General features: G+C 42.6%; 2 protein-coding genes across 6 annotated transcripts in view; both read right to left on the bottom strand.

The window, feature by feature from the left end:
- Window positions 1-5,803, bottom strand: part of LOC133122468 (voltage-dependent calcium channel gamma-5 subunit) — a 22,326-nt gene extending 16,523 nt beyond the window's left edge. For both annotated transcript variants that reach the window (XM_061232451.1, XM_061232452.1), the window contains exon 1: window positions 5,640-5,803. The gene's annotated coding sequence lies outside the window, so the exon portion shown is untranslated. The remainder of the gene's footprint in view (window positions 1-5,639) is intronic.
- Window positions 5,804-9,600: 3,797 nt separating this feature from the next.
- LOC133122172 (protein kinase C alpha type) overlaps window positions 9,601-17,059 on the bottom strand; it is a 193,726-nt gene continuing 186,267 nt past the window's right edge. For all 4 annotated transcript variants that reach the window (XM_061231972.1, XM_061231969.1, XM_061231970.1 and 1 more), the window contains one exon: window positions 9,601-14,996. In XM_061231972.1, the coding sequence (XP_061087956.1) occupies window positions 14,832-14,996 (165 nt within the window). In that variant the 3' untranslated portion in view covers window positions 9,601-14,831. The remainder of the gene's footprint in view (window positions 14,997-17,059) is intronic.

Raw genomic sequence — 17,059 nt, 5'->3', positions numbered from 1 at the left:
ACAGACACACACACACACACACTCACACGTTCTCCCTGACATTGCAGTGGAGGAGGCAGAACGAGCGCAGGTCCATCTGCAGTCCTGATGATGAAAGCAGCTGTAGCGCACATCGCTGTAGTCACAGACAGCCCTGCAGCCAGCGAGCTCTCCCTACAACGCTCTCCACCTGGCCCCACAGGTAACAACAAAACACGGCTGAGCTAAACACGAACGAACATGAGCTCCAAGTGCAAATTAATATGCGAATTTACCGTATACGAATGCATAGAGCACAGATAATCAAATCACGGTCCTCAAGGTCCATCAACTACTGGTTTTTTCAGTAGTGAAGACAACCTGGTCAATCAGTAGCGCAAACTGTGCAGCGAATTACCTGGGCCGAAAATAAATCCAGGGCCGGATTTGGATTCAAGGTCCAGACTTGATGATTGCTGGCATAGATGATCTGACTTAGAGACTAGGACACAGGATGCCCACTCCATTAACGCCAGTGTGGCTGGAATGAGTCATTGGCAGACAGACAGGCAGCAGGAGAGGGCAGGAGCATGGATCAGCTCCTGACACACTAACTCTGCATGGCTGCAAGTGCAGCTCGTTCTCTGCAATAGCCAGCCTTACAGAGTGTTCCACTTATACACTCAGTGAGCACTTTAATAGGTAGATCTGCACACCAGCTTGTTAATGCAAATAGTTAATTAGCCAATCATGTGGCTGCAGCTAAGGGCATAAAAGCATGCAGACGTGGTCAAGAGGTTCAGCTGTTTTCCGGACCAAATGACAGAATAGCAAAGAAATGTGACGTTCACCATGGGACGATTCTGGTGCCAGACAGGGTGATTTGAGTATCTCAGAGTATGTAATTGATTTGAGTATCTTAACGAGTTGTAAATGAGAGAGGTCAGTGGAGAAGGGCCAGACTGGTTGAAGCTGAGAAGAAGGTGACAGTAACGCAAATAACCACACATTACAACAGCGGTATGCAGAAGAGCATCTCTAAACACACAACGCATCAAACATCTAAGTGGATAGGCTACAACAGCGGAGGACCAATAAGTCTAAAAAATAAGTCTAATAAATATGTAATAAAGTGCTTACTGAGTGTAAACCGTACACACTTACATAAACATATTTAGAAGCATGAAAAAAGGTAGAGGAATACGTTGTTCTCCTTGTCCATCGGATTCCTGGTTGGCAACCACTAGCAACTAACATAAAGGGGCTTTCAAAGCCATTATAAATAGGTAATTTGCATTCACTCGAACAGAAAATGTTACCATTTGAGAAGAAATCTCAATGAAGACATGACACAACAAAATCGCAAGGCAATTCAAACGATAATATGATAAATGAAGCTTAAGCATGCTGCCTCAGGCACTCAGGGGAGTCTTGCATCCGGAGTTCAGTGAAGGTACAATGTTTGACGGACAACTTTGAGAACAAATGGGCGTAACAGTCTAATTCCAGGTGTTTTGGATCCATTATTGGTCTAAGAACGGTGAAATACTGACGTTGCTGCTGCTTTTGATGGGCGTAAGAAGAGAGAAAAATCTACAAAACCGTATTCACAAGTTTTTCGAAAGTTTGAAAAATATTGTATTTACTGTAACTAGTAGTTTCCATAGCTTTAACTTTAGCCAGGGGGAAAAAAAACCACACTGAATTCCAAAACCCTTTAGCTTGGGGATAGAAGCAAACAGTTTACTGCAGAAAGTCTGTCGAGCTTTAGAAATGTGCCGGCGTGCTTCACTCTCTTCCTTTCCGTGTTAATGAGGAATCTTCCGTGACGTGCCACATCTCCTTTCCCGTTGAGCGACGTGCTTAGTCATTTCACAAATCAAAAATAGAGGAAACCCTGGAAGTGAACACGGTGTGAGGAGCTGCTAATGAGCAGCGCCGCACGCTGTCAGACGCACTCGTCAAGCCTGCGCAACACTTCAGCCAGCAGGTTCTCACCACGGTTTAAACATCCATCCATCCATCCATTATCCTAACCCGCTTATCCTGAACAGGGTCGCAGGGGGGCTGGAGCCTATCCCAGCATACATTGGGCGAAAGGCAGGAATACACCCTGGACAGGTCGCCAGTCCATCGCAGGGCACACACACCATTCACTCACACACTCATACCTATGGGCAATTTAGACTCTTCAATCAGCCTAACCTGCATGTCTTTGGACTGTGGGAGGAAACCGGAGTACCCGGAGGAAACCCACGCAGACACGGGGAGAACATGCAAACTCCGCACAGAGAGGCCCCGGCCGACGGGGATTCAAACCCAGGACCTCCTTGCTGTGAGGCAGCAGTGCTACCCACTGCACCATCCGTGCAGCCCGGTTTAAACATACTCACCATTTAAACATTAAACAGTGTTATAACAGTGTTATTTGTTACAGTATGTTATCCCAGTGCTAAAGTAATACATGGTAGTCGTACATCACCTTGCTTCAGGAAATTGAAACTTTGAGGTCTTAAAGTTCATATTAGCAAAAGGTCTTCTCAGAATTGACAAACGTGATGATAAATTAATCACCTATGGGCAGTATATTACATTAATGGCATTTGGCAGACGCTCTTATCCAGGGCAATATCATTGATGCTGAGTCTTTAGAAAAGTGAAAAATAAATACTTTTAATGTTACAACCCATATCCTTTAAAGTCTATCAGAAAGTGTTTGGAACTTCTGTGGTGTAAATAAACTGGGTTCACCCTGTTGCTGCAGGTGACAGCAATGCACATTTAGGCATCACAGAAAGGAGGATTATGGTCACAATTTAAATGTACTTTTCATTAGTTAATGCATTTGTTAACAACCCACTAATGTATTTCTACATTAATATTTTATATTAATATTTATACATTAGCAGACCATAGGACTTATAATGAATCAACCATTAACAAATTGACCTTTGCATTCCAAAATGAATTGTCAATAACTAATGTAGTTGTTAACATGAATTAATTATGTACAAATACATTAACAGAGTGGACAGATTAACTTCTCACAATTAATTAGTTACCAAGTACTTTAGTTAATGCCAATTCATGGAACCATATTGAAAAGTGTGACCAGGATTACTTTCACCTTCTCCACACAGAAGTTTGCTGGTTTGGAGCTACAGCATGAGTGGCTCATTATACTATTAATATGGCCTGGAATCAATGAAAATCTGTTCTGAACGTCATCCATCCATCCATCCATTATCTGAACCTGCTTATCCTGAACAGGGTTGCAGGGGGGCTGGAGCCTATCCCAGCATACATTGGGCGAAAGGCAGGAATACACCCTGGACAGGTCGCCAGTCCATCGCAGGGCACACACACCATTCACTCACACACTCACACACCCATACCTACGGCCAATTTAGACTCTCCAATCAGCCTAACCTGCATGTCTTTGGACTGTGGGAGGAAACCGGAGTACCCGGAGGAAACCCACGCAGACACGGGGAGAACATGCAAACTCCGCACAGAGAGGCCCCGGCCGACGGGGATTCGAACCCAGGACCTCCTCGCTGTGAGGCGGCAGTGCTACCCACTGCACCATCCGTGCCGCCGTTCTGAACGTCATTCATTTGTCAATGCATGTCCCTTTCCTTAAAAAACTGTCAGTGTTTGTAAAAAGCTGACAATCTGCACTTTGACAAAGTATGAATTGTTTGATTACAAGCAAAGAAAATAAAGCATTAATAGGAAATGAGCTGTGTCCAAATGTTTGACTGGTACTGTAATTATTTATATGCAGAAATACCAGCAACTTTGGGGACTTATGAAACTTTTATTTCATGACATTCACTAACACAGTTGGATATTTGATGAAGCAATCGAAGTGAAATATCTTTCAGGGTAAAACCGAAGCATCCACCATGGAATACCAAGACATAACTGTGTGGCTGCCACATCAGACATTTGCATAAAACTGTTATTCAGACACTAACTAGAGAACTGAAAATGTACTGTAATGTTTTTCTGAGGTGTAAAAACATAACTGTGAGGAGTTTCACTGTGTTGGAATTCTCATTTCGCAAGTTTGGTTGGGATTAACAATAAAAGCAATAAACCAAGAACAAGGTAATCCAAACGGAGTTAAACAAATGGAGCAACATTGTTTCTATCTACGTTTCAACATAACCAACAGTAGGAGCAACTAACTTTCGTCAGGTACCGATATTTGGACTTGGAGAACTGTGATGCAAATCCCTTCCCCTGTGGATGCATTCAACGTGTACCCATAATAAACGTTATGTAGTTAATTGGACACAATTTACTCATGACTGCCCCCCCCCCCCCCCCCCTCGTGTTTGTCTTTTGCACAACAACAAAAGCATTGCGCTTCACCAACCGTTATAATAAAGCTGTGTGGTGCGTCGAAGGGCAAGAAGTGAGTCAGAGATGCGGAAAGCAAACGCCACGAGCTCCAGCAGACCATTCCAGAGCACGAGATTGCTCTTTCTATTGTGGGCACGTCTTCGCGTATAGTTCGCATACTTCGTGGTGACATAAAATCTCAATTAAACCCAATAAATAAAATAACACAACCAAAAGACTACACTCGAACGTATTTAAAGCAAGCGCTATCCGCGTTCCTGAAACACGGCACATGGCACATACTATTTTATCAGTAGCCTATTAAATTGTAAAAACCTGAGAGAACGCAGTTCTGAATGTGTGTTTGCGCATCGAACAAAACATACCTTATGAACATTAGCCTAAGTGGGAACAGGAGTAAAGAAAAACAAAACAAAAACACCATAAAAAATCAATTTCCGTTCCACTTAGCAAGGGATCATCTCTCGCTAATGCACCCTGAGCTGGGTGAAGAATCAGCGGCATTGCTGACCCCAGTTAAAACATCTGTCTTCATTCTCCCTAAACGACAAATTAACAGTTGACAGTAAATGCAATGTAGGTTTTACTGGACAGTAACTTGTCAAAATTAAAAGGATGATATTTCGCGAAAGTGGTGACGACTTAATTCAATGTTCATGTCACTGAAGTGTGACTACGCATAGAATCGTAATTGACAGCTATGTCAATCCGTGTTAATACCGAGGCTTTCATGTTATCACGAAGATGAAACGCTCACTTTTCATGAAAAATCATAGATGAATTTGAAGCGGTTCACAAGAAATTTCCAGCTGAGCGACAAGAAAATATTTGTTTCAAACATTCCACAAATCAAACGTTCTTCGCAGCCTTGCAGATATTATAATAGCCTATTACAGCACCTCACATGAAGTAAATTGGTTACACACGTGAATAAATACAAAACACCGTCATTTATAGGCTACTTAGTTTAACGTTAAGTCGTTTTAACACAAATTACCTGGAGCTCATGTGCACGATTCCAGAAAATGGTAATAAATAGCATTCCAAAACTTGTCTAGAACAATTATCAAGCCAATACATGCATCTAGAAACTGCGATAAATTGGGCCACAACTTGATGATGATCAACCGCACCTGTGCAAATAAAACTCTGAAAAATAGATAACCTACAACAGTTATACTTAATTTCCCTGAGTTACTTTTTGATTAATTCGTTCCAGCATGGCGACAATTAACGTCCTTTAAAATGCCTATAGGCCAACGACAATGTAACGGATTTCTTGATATAACAAATAAACGGGTAACAATTACCTTCAATGTGAAGACTCTGCAAGATAACTATTCCTGACTGGATTGTCCTTTCACCCCGCTACCGCTCTTCGTTCGTCTTCACGCAGAACGCGGAGAGGATGTGAGAGAGAAACGTGCAGCGCGCCGACTGCCTTGCAACAGGACAACACGGGCTTCGCGCGCGCACTTCTGTAATCGCGCGTGCAGGTGGGTCTGTCTTTGGCACTTTCAAGCAGGTTGGCTTCGCACGAGGTAGGCTAGTTCTAGAAACCAACATTCATCCAATAGCCCACAGAAACCCCCGTACAGACACTGTAGCCAGAAGCGTAGCAGCTACAGTGATGTCTTTCTCGGGAAGATTCCCACGCTTTCTGAATCCACTTTACAGACTGAATAGACTACATTTCGGCAGTTTGAAGGATGCAACCCTCCTCCCGTTAACAGGTAGGTTACAACCTGTCCCACGTGACGATAGGAAGCAACAAGCAACCAGAAAATAGATTCGTATTTTGTCCTCAACTACATACACAACTTCCATTTTTTAACCATTCATAATTTTCCTATGGTCAAACAGACAACAACAACATCAGCAGCAACAACAACATTAATAACAATAATAATAATAATAATAATAATAATAATAATAATAATAATAATAATAATAATAAAAAGAAGAAGAAGAAGAAGAAGAAGACTATACAAGTATAATCATAAACGTGATCAGCATAAATAGTAGGTCAGTTTGATTAAAACTGACCACCTCCGACGAGGCGACATGTTATATACATAGGTTATTGTATGTAATGCAAGTAAAAAAAAGTAAACATAGGCTCTTAAAAACGATATATGATCAGTAGGCTACCGACAGACGTTCACCGAACATAGGCCTATGCCAATTCCTCGCCTTTAGTAAATACATACATAAATAAATAATCTCCCAGAAAACAGACTAACGATTCCAGCTGTGTCACACTGCATTAAATATTTTGGGGTTTCGCGGTTAAGTGGAGTCAGTTTTATTCCCAAGAAGACATCGTGCCACACGACTCAACAGACGGGAGGCACGAGCTGATTTGCTGTTCAATGGCCTGCAGAATTCCTAAAATATCACAGGACGCAAATTCATGAATATTCTTCCAACCTTTTAAGAATAAAAATAATGACAATGGTCTACTCTAGAAAGGTAACGTTAACAAGAGGCGACCAATTATGAGGTGCCGAGCCGATTGATCTCAGTTTCAGAACTAAGGCTAGCGACAAGGGTTTTAAATACGCAGTACGCACAAGATAGTTGAGAGGACTTTACGTTCACAGACTTTGAGAGTACAGCCACTGTACTCTCATGGATAACGATAAGGCTTTTCCCGTCTGGTCTATGCCGCTTTAAGCACTGCAATTGCATAGACGAATCCTGCCTATAGGGGAAATTGACGTGGCCATCATATGCACTTGTACGATTGTACAACTGTTAAAGCAAATTGCCTTATGTTTGTCTTTAAGCACTCGCTAACTTTGGCTGTAGCTTGTGTGGCTATATTTATCCCCACCCCCTCTTTTCCAGTAATAGTCCCCATGCAGCAGGTTATGCAAGCTTGCCTTCAGCATTTGGCAACATTATCAATGCAGCCAGTGACAGGTAGTATACACAAGTCATTACATGTAACTACTGGGTCATGTAACAGTGTGTTATTGAATACTACCATGACATAAATGAATAATTTATTCAATATCATGCGACCCAGGAGCCTTCATAATGAGCTATTATGGATAGCGTGGTCAATTAAAAATGAAGCATATGGTAAAAGTCATATCAAAAAGTGACAAGGCATGGGAGACTGATACCTTTATCAGGAATACAATCACAACTATGAGCATGGTGTGGCATAACTAAAGCCAAACTAAATACCTGCAACCCCTAAACTATACCATTAATTACAAAGCTAAGTATATGACATTTTCCTATTCGTAAGCAGATAAGCGGCAGCAGGAATACAGCTGGAAAACAGCTGGAAAAAGGACATCCATGAACATCCTTGTACTTACGAACAGCAACAACAACGGCTATATTCCTGGCCTCCAGGGCACGTTCCCTATTGTAACGTAATTGTACATTACTGCTACTAATGTAGTATGTGTCTTTTAGTAGGCGTCTAGGCAGGGGAATGGGACTAGATTCTTTTGTCAAATCAGTGCCATTTATCCAGGAAGAAATTACCCATTTCTCTTCCTTCAGTGTACACCAGACAACACTGAGAATCCTTTTTAATTTCAAAAGTTTAGAACCTGTATTTATAATTTAAGCAATTCAGTTTTTGTTTACACAGTCGTTCCATGACATTTACAGGGGCACTGTCTGAGGAGTTGGAATAGAAGCTTCAGAGTAAAAACATTATTCCTAAAAGATTTGGAAATTGCCATGTTTTGGTCAATTATACCTACTGAACATTGAGTACTGTGTGTGTGCGTGTATCTGCATGTGTGTGTGCATGCATGTGCGTGTTTAAATGGTAAATGGTTGGCATTTATAAAGCACCTTTATCCAAAGCGCTGTACAATTGATGCTTCTCATTCACCCATTCATACACACACTCACACACCAACGGTGTTTGGCTGCCATGCAAGGCACCGACCAGCTCGTCAGGAGCATTTAGGGGTTAGGCGTCTTGCTCAGGGACACTTCGACACAGCCCAGGCGGGGTATCGAACCGGCAACCCTGCAACCGCTCTTACTGCCTGAGCCATGTCGCCCCATGTGTGTGTGCGCACGTGTCTTTGTGTGTGCGTGCGTGTGCCTGTGTGTGAGCATGTGTGTGTGTTTATTACACATGGGTGACTGTTCTATTATTACTGTGCCAATATCTCTTCTCATACATGGCACCGTGTGCCTGTGAATGTGTTGTTTCTTTGTCTGTGAGATGTGTGCGTGGTCTTGCAAAGAATAAAACCTGGACAGCACTCAAGTGTCAAAAGATGCAATTTCTGTAATGCTACTCCTTCAACACGGAGGGATTGTTATTATTATTATTGGAATTCGGCAGACGCTCTTATCCAGAGCGACGTACAGTTGGTTAGACTAAGCAGGAGACAATCCTCCCCAGGAGCAATGCAGGATTAAGGGCCTTGCTCAAGGGCCCAACGGCTGTGCGGATCTTATTGTGGCTACACCGGAATTAGAACCACCAACCTTGTGTGTCCCAGTCATGTACCTTAACCACTACGCTACAGGCCGCCCCCTGTATGGCTTGTGAAGAAGCAATACAACTGACCTGTTACGAAGCCACCGTCACTCAAGCAATAGCATTCCAGTTCTTTAAGGAGGGGACAGAGAGAGTGGGTTTCAAATGAATATGGCTGCTTGGTGCTTGTTATATCACTGTTATATAGAGCATTGAGGGGTCACCTGGAGAGTTAAAATCTGGAGAGAAGCCTGATGGTTCTGGTCCAGCTTCTATCAAAACACCCCCGACCTGCCAACCACGCCGGGTGTTCTGTCACGGTTCAACTGAACACACATATTCATGTAGCTCGACAGCATTCGCAATCTATAGCCATTGATACAGGATGTGACAAAATGTTAGATGTTTTGGACAGTTTATCCCCCCCCCTCCCACCACCCCCCAGCCCCACATTCACCAAAATGGTAGAAGTCAAAATGAAACCGTGGAAAAGATCTACAATTCCCAATTAACTCTGGAAAAGAACTACAGTAGCTACAGTACATGTGCACCTGGAGGAGATTGAACAAATAATTCTGACACAGAGCAGAGAAGCCAGAAGTCCCACCCACCCCCCCCCCCCCCCTCTCAAAAAAAGGAAAGGTTCCAATTCCAGACCAAAGCAATGAAATATTAAAGACTCAAATTTCATGCTTCTTCCGAGCAGCTCCGTCATTAAACTTTTATTTTTCTGTGCACCTTCCTGATTTCCAACATACGACGATGAGCCATTACTGAAAGGCATGAAATCAACATGGACACTAAAATAGATTTAGATGTCATACCTTTATTTGTACACAGTATCCTTCATACTACAATTAACAGGAACATAGCAGAACATGCAAAACAAAGGATGGGGACAAAACAAAATAACAGAATGACAATAATAATATTAATAATGATAGTAACAACAATGATAGTCATTTATAGAGAGGACTGTCTGAAATAATTAGATAAAAAAAACAAGCAAATATTCAACTGCGGTCTACAGAGAGGTGGCCACTGCCGGCAGTACTGAGACGCATGCTACAGATTTTCACCGTAATCAAGCACCATGTCACCAACGCCCCAGACAGTAACAAGGCGACTCCTTGGGTTCTTCTGCCTCTCCTTGCCTCGTCCCTTTATGTGAAGAGGCGTTTGATAGATTATTGTGGCAGTTTGCCCTTAAAGGATCTCTCTGTCCCCAAAGGACCTTCCAGCTCTGACAGGGATGCACAGCGCAGACATTCTCGCCGGGAAATGCCTTCTTCTGCGGCACGCTCCCAGACGCACGGCAAAGATCTCTCATTCTGTACGTGGAATGTGAAGGATCTCTCTCTCCCGTGTAAACGCATCTGACCGAGACTCACTGTAGTAGTGGCCACCTCTCTGCAGATGCACGTTGTTAAAGAAGTGTTCTCGGTGACTTGCCCCGGAACATTCTAGACCTGTCCAAACCTCATGCAAGCCTTCAGTGACCGTTATCTCTTTTCCATTCTGTTGGGTTTGTAGAGTTTCCTCTCCCCCCTTCCCTCTGTTCAATAAAAAGTCATTCGTGTTCACACCTGTGAAAAATATTCCATAACCCATATAATCATTTTTATTTTAGAACTCCTTCCTTTGCTCTGAAAATTTGTAAAATCTTCCAAGATGAAATGTAATTGAAATAGTCCTACTGTACGCAAAGCAATAAAGAGATAACCTCTAAGTTAACTTCAGTTCTCAGGATTATTCCCACATATTGGGTAGTGGCACTAAATACAGAAGGAAACAGGATTCAGGAAACAAAACATTAAAATCGACAGAACAAAGCACAGCATGGGCTGAGCCTGTCGAAAAAAGAAAAAACGTGCTGTTCCATTCATGCTATTACCGAACATGCTCGTCCATGTCCACAAGTGAGAAACAGACGAGAAACAACAGAGAGAGGGGAGCTCTGTCCATACACAGACAATGCTATCCACACCACTGACAACAGAGAATGTTAAATGATGCAAGGTGGGAGAAACACTATTTACAGCAAATGTAAATATTAAAAAAAAATTAAAGGATGTACATATTTGCTGTAAAACCTCCTTATTTATTTTGTTTATGTTCATTATCATACAATAGGTACAGACACCGTTACTGATTACAAGGTATGCAGTCTGGATTCGCTTCAGGTTAAGAGGAGTTGACGTACGACATAGCAAAATACTATACTGTAAATCCTTCTTTCACAGGGTGTAGATATTCAACCTATTATGTACAGGGTATAAATGCTTTATGCGTGTGTTAACACAAGAGAGGAGTTGACTATATGAAATAAGGCAACCTCCACGTTGTTGATACCGTGCTCTATGTGAGAACAACACACCAGTCAAATTCAGACAACTACCTCCTTTACTGAAAAAACACCAAAGAAGGGTACACTACAGAAACATATCAAACCGGTTGGTACTACGGACACAAAAACTGGTGAATGAGTTCATGGGTAACTTAAGCCTAACATTTAAGAATTGTATCTCAATGCGATAGAATGTATATTTTTCATATCTGTAAATTTAAAAAGTCCAAAAGAAAAAATAGGACATTTAGAAAAGACAAAAGCCACAGATTTGATCCATCTGTCCTCTTACTCTACGGTCAGTAAGAAACAGGAGGAAACCACGTTTTCTGTGGAACTGATTGGATCAGTCTGAGCACAAATACCTCAGTAAGGGGCTTTGGTAAAATGGCTGACTCTACAGAGGGAGAGGAAAGGTGTCTTATCCACTGGAGGGAGGGGGAGGAAGGGGGGGGGGGGCAGATACAACAGGCACTGTGGAATTGTGGGGAGATAAACGGACAGAGGCATTCATACCCTGGCGGTGCAGTCAGAGGGGAAAAGGGACGGGGTCACGCACTCCTTCATTCAGAGTTGCAGGGATACAGCAGGCAGGCGATGGCAGGGTGCAGCGGATACCGCTACGCTGCTGACTAGCGCTAAGCTCGCTCCAGCGCCTCACAAAGGCGCACGGGCGAGCGTGCGGACCGGACCGTGGCACAGACACTGTGAGGACACCGGGCGTTTAAACAGCCTGAGAGCTGACATCACACATCGCCACGTTACGCGCCGTGCACCGGACTCAATACAGAACCGGGCTCACTCCGTAACCCTGAAATGGCCTCAGGACTCAGAAATCATAGGACATGGGAAAAGGGAAATGGGACAACCTGCCGTTCTCCACTGATGAAACCACAGCACTCCTTGGCTGCTGATGCACGGTGTCGTTTTTATACGCTGATGGATTTTTACGGGACGTTTCATTACTTTAACAAAGATTTACTGAATTTCAGTATTCTCAGATGCAGTGCACCCTTTTCTTGAAGGGATGAAGTCTGTAGGACACACGACGGATTGACTAAAACCACCTTTTCAAAGGGTAGTCTCCTCGCAAATAATTGTTTTACTTGCCTGACTGGGTAATTAGCGGTTTGATAAAAATGTAGTTTTTACTTTTTGCAGACATAGTTCACTGCACTTGACTGCCAGTGACTGTACCCCTGCGCACAGTATCTCAGAGCCATGGAGGCGGACACAAAGGCGAACACGGATTCCACACTCACTCAGATAATGGAGCTGCCCAGGTTCATCAGAACAGCTGTCTATGTCTAGTGCAAGGCTGCTATTACGGGGTCTGTTATCGGTTTGGCACGGACGTGAGCAAGTAGTTTGGGGAGGGGGGGGGGGACAAAAGGAAAGTTAAACGGTAAGGACTGGCATATACTAACAACCATCAGCTCCAGATATGGATTCATCTTAAGTCTTTCTCAAAAGTGTGACATATTTTAGCTGAAACAAAAGTGAAGGAACAGAATCAGGAGCATATCGTATGACCAGAATCTGACCGAACGGGACACATTAATGCCATGCTGTAAGACAGTGATCTTTATATCATGCAACACCTTGCTATACACATGCATCGATTTCCTACCACTACATGCAGATAAGGAAGGCAAAAACATATTGTGTCAACGGTAGGACCAAGGCAAGTATGCATTCAACCAGCTCACACATCAAGGTCAAGTCCAGATATGTCCAAACATCGAACTATCAAAACAAATGTCTGATAAATCTGCGAAAGATGAAGACTTAAGGACATTGTATGTGATTTATTGATATCAAAGCTGCTAAATAATTTTACCCAATTGTTACAAAGTTATTTTTTCGGGTCATTTTACATATAAATTTTAAACTATCTAATGTAATAAAAGCACATTCAGTTCTTGGTATAAAACTGCAAGTTGCGGTACTTTTTTTGAAATAACTTGTTAATATTTACAAAATACTTAATACTCTGTAATGTGTTACAATATAAATGTCTAATTCATGAGTGGAAAAAAAAAATGCTCAACATTATGTGAAGCAGAAAAAAGGACATTAAACCTAACCTAAAATATCAATGAAAAGAATCATATCATTTTGAAACATACAGTAAAATCAAATTAGGACTTCCACGAGTATAGCACATAGGATTTCATTAAAATAATATAATACTCCGTTATACACTGTTAGGATGGTGTTAGATCTTGGTCATGCAACGCGGTATTGCATGGTGCATATGCGGATCGCTAAACTTCCCGTTAGTTACACATAAACACCACTTTTCCTGCCCGGAAAAGCTTCAGTCTCTGTACGTTTAAGATTTCAGTCTAGTCACGAATAGGGAGAGAGCGGGATTTTACACTGTAAAAATGCCCCCTTCAATAGTTGTTCCTATGACAGTATAATAGCATTTAAGTGCTTGGATAGATGAATATGTTGATTAAAAACATTCCTGTTTTTGGAGCTGCATACATTTGTCTGTTTACGAACAGACTCCTTTGGGGATATTGGCCTGCTGCTGTTCATACCAGGGCGCCCATAATCCCATGGGAGACACCAGGACTGAGTCAGAGGTCACCTTAGCTGACACATTCTTCTGCTGAGGGAGGCAGGAAGCCTAGAATCCTGATACATATTTTTAGCCAGGGACACCAATTCCAGCCCTTTGCTGGAAAAAAACAAAACAAAAATAATTTAATACAATTTTTTTTTTCTCTTTTTTTTGGCACACCGAAGACAACCATCTGCCATAAGACCCTACGCTTTTAAGTAATTTTTTTTTTTTAAGAGACAGTTTCTTTGTCAGAAGAGGGAGGAGGTGCAGGAACGCATTTTCGTGGACACGGGCGGTAAACGTAGCGAGCGCGACTCTCGTCGTGACGGGAAGGAGACATCTTTCGCATCCCATCGCAAACGACACGGAGCGGCGGGACTGGGAAGCGGACTGGCCCTTGGACAGCAGGAGCACTCACTCCATACACAGAGCGCCGCCTCTGGGCTCACAACGCAACCAGAGACGGGGGGGGGGGGACACAGGCGGGGAGCTCTACGCAAGGTTCCAAACGCCCACCATGCCACAAATACTACCGCACACAGACTAATGCCAACAACGAGCGGTCGCGCAAAATGTAAACTATCTCAGAAAAACATCAGGCTGACCCCGAATACACGGCGCCATTTTGCATTTCGCTCACAATATGTCATCTCCGATTTCCTCTGCTGGGAAGACCAATTACTTGAGGGCAAACACTAGGAACCACAGATTTTCGTTGTTAGTCCTCTGTTGTCATGGCTACTGTCGTTGCACAAAGCACTGATTGATTGAGTTACACCCAGTAATCTTAAGCACCTCTCACACACTGGCTAGTGAGGCGGTCTTGCCCAAACACAGCGGAAAATTGCAGGTGGATTTTATTCGAAAATTCTGGTAGTTTGATTTTTAAAATGCCCACTTAGAAACGCATTTCGGACATAATCCGGATTGAAGATGCCGGATTTCTTTTCCTTATTTGGATATGTTTATGACAGACTTTCTCTTGGTGGAAAAGACGTATCTATCTGTGGAAAAAGCCCAGGGTTTTGATTGTTAATTTATGATATTTTCTTCTGAAGGGGGCCGGGCGGGTGGATTCTCTGTTGACGGGTGTTCCAGCGTGTTGATCCGCCCCCTCATACCACGCTGTGTACCGCGGGGTGCATGAACTGAGCGTTGATGAAGGAGAAGCCGGCGAACTCGCTCTGGTCGATGTTGGCGATGACCAGCTGGTCTGGAGGTGTCAGCATGGGCTGGGTCCGGGTGAAGAACTTGTCAAAGTTTTCCGCTGCTTTTCCACACTGCGAAGAGAAAACGGAAACAGGACACCGTGTGAGGATCGTCTCCCAAGTGATTCCCCCGCATCAAACCCAGTTACAGGAGTCATTGTGATTCTGCTGAATCAAATACAGCCACAGGAGTCAGTGTGATTCTGTTGAACCAAACTTAGCTACATGAGTCATTGTGATTTGCCTGAATCAAACCTAGCTACAGGAATCATTGTGATTCCTTGAAACAAATATAACCACAGAAGTCAGGGTGATTCCACTGAATCAAACCCAGTTACAGGAGTCATTGTGATTATGTGATACCGCTGAATCAAACCCAGTTACAGGAGTCATTGTGATTATGTGATACCGCTGAATCAAACCCAGTTACAGGAGTCATTGTGATTATGTGATACCGCTGAATCAAACCCAGTTACAGGAGTCATTGTGATTATGTGATACCGCTGAATCAAACCCAGTTACAGGAGTCATTGTGATTATGTGATACCGCTGAATCAAACCCAGTTACAGGAGTCATTGTGATTATGTGATACCGCTGAATCAAACCCAGTTACAGGAGTCATTGTGATTATGTGATACTGATGAATCAAACCCAGTTACAGGAGTCATTGTGATTATGTGATACCGCTGAATCAAACCCAGTTACAGGAGTCATTGTGATTATGTGATACCGCTGAATCAAACCCAGTTACAGGAGTCATTGTGATTATGTGATACCGCTGACCCAAACCCAGTTACAGGAGTCATTGTGATTATGTGATACCGCTGAATCAAACCCAGTTACAGGAGTCATTGTGATTATGTGATACCGCTGAATCAAACCCAGTTACAGGAGTCATTGTGATTATGTGATACCGCTGAATCAAACCCAGTTACAGGAGTCATTGTGATTATGTGATACCGCTGAATCAAACCCAGTTACAGGAGTCATTGTGAATCCACTGAATCATAGTCGAATCATAACATTGGTTACGACCGCTGACAGAAGGCATGTATGTGAAAAAGGACAGCAGCACTGTAATCCTGCCACACACAGGAAGGATGTGGCATTGCACATACGAACCCGATCGACCAAAAAAAAGTGAAAAAGTTACAGAAAGTTACTCAGTAAAAAAAAAACTGTGATGGTTACCCAACCAGAGAACCCAAGTTATTGTAAATGACTGAAATTCATGGGTGCGCGATGGCTCATCGTATACAGTAAAGTATGCTGGCAAAACGGCAACGTGTGGACTTCCACTGGTCTGCAGTGGTACTGACAGAGAATACTGTGCATCTGGGGCAGCAGTGACTACACTCAAAGGTGTCCATTCCCTCATCGTCTGTGGACGAAGCGCACTTGACTGCTTCGGATTTCACGCTCTAAATTCAATTCACCTGGGCACCCCTGGCCCAAAAGCCTTTTGCAATTGATGTCAAAGTGAACAGAAGCGAACCTGACCTCTCATTGGAACAATGTTAAATACGACACATTTCCTCATACAAAAAGTATCGCCACATCTGTGAAAAACAATACTCCAGTCAAAACAGATTTGGACTAATACTCGTACAGACAAATAGCATCGGTAGCAAGCTCAGCCAATTTCATTCATCTATAGTACAGTATTGCTCTAGCACCGCAACCATCTCCTTTTAAGGTGCACAGCAGATGTATTATACTTTGAATTGCCCATATTAATTAATGATACTATGATGACACTGATATGATAATTACTTTGTTAATAATGACAATGGTAATACAGGCCAATGCAAGGTTAATCCAATCTTCAGAAGATACTGTAGGAGAATCAATCACTCCTTTCTTCCTGAATATGAAACACATGGCAATAATAAAGCCATTCATTAGAGAAACATGCACATCATATAAAATTAAAGCTGAATCTGTCCATTCAATTAACAACAAAAGGTGGTGTAATCAAAGGTAATTCCCCTCAACAAAGACACACAAAGAGACAAAAAGAAATCCAAAGGCTTCAAAAGGACACTAAATAAATCATAAACACTTGAATCACACATATTAACTATTAATGCCACGTATACTATTGCAAGCTATTAAAAAATAATGCAACATTCAA

This window comes from Conger conger, chromosome 2, assembly GCF_963514075.1.
Source record: "Conger conger chromosome 2, fConCon1.1, whole genome shotgun sequence".
NCBI classification, from domain to species: domain Eukaryota; kingdom Metazoa; phylum Chordata; class Actinopteri; order Anguilliformes; family Congridae; genus Conger; species Conger conger.
Note: the sequence above shows the minus strand (reverse complement) of the source record. Positions and strands in the feature narration are given on the sequence as shown.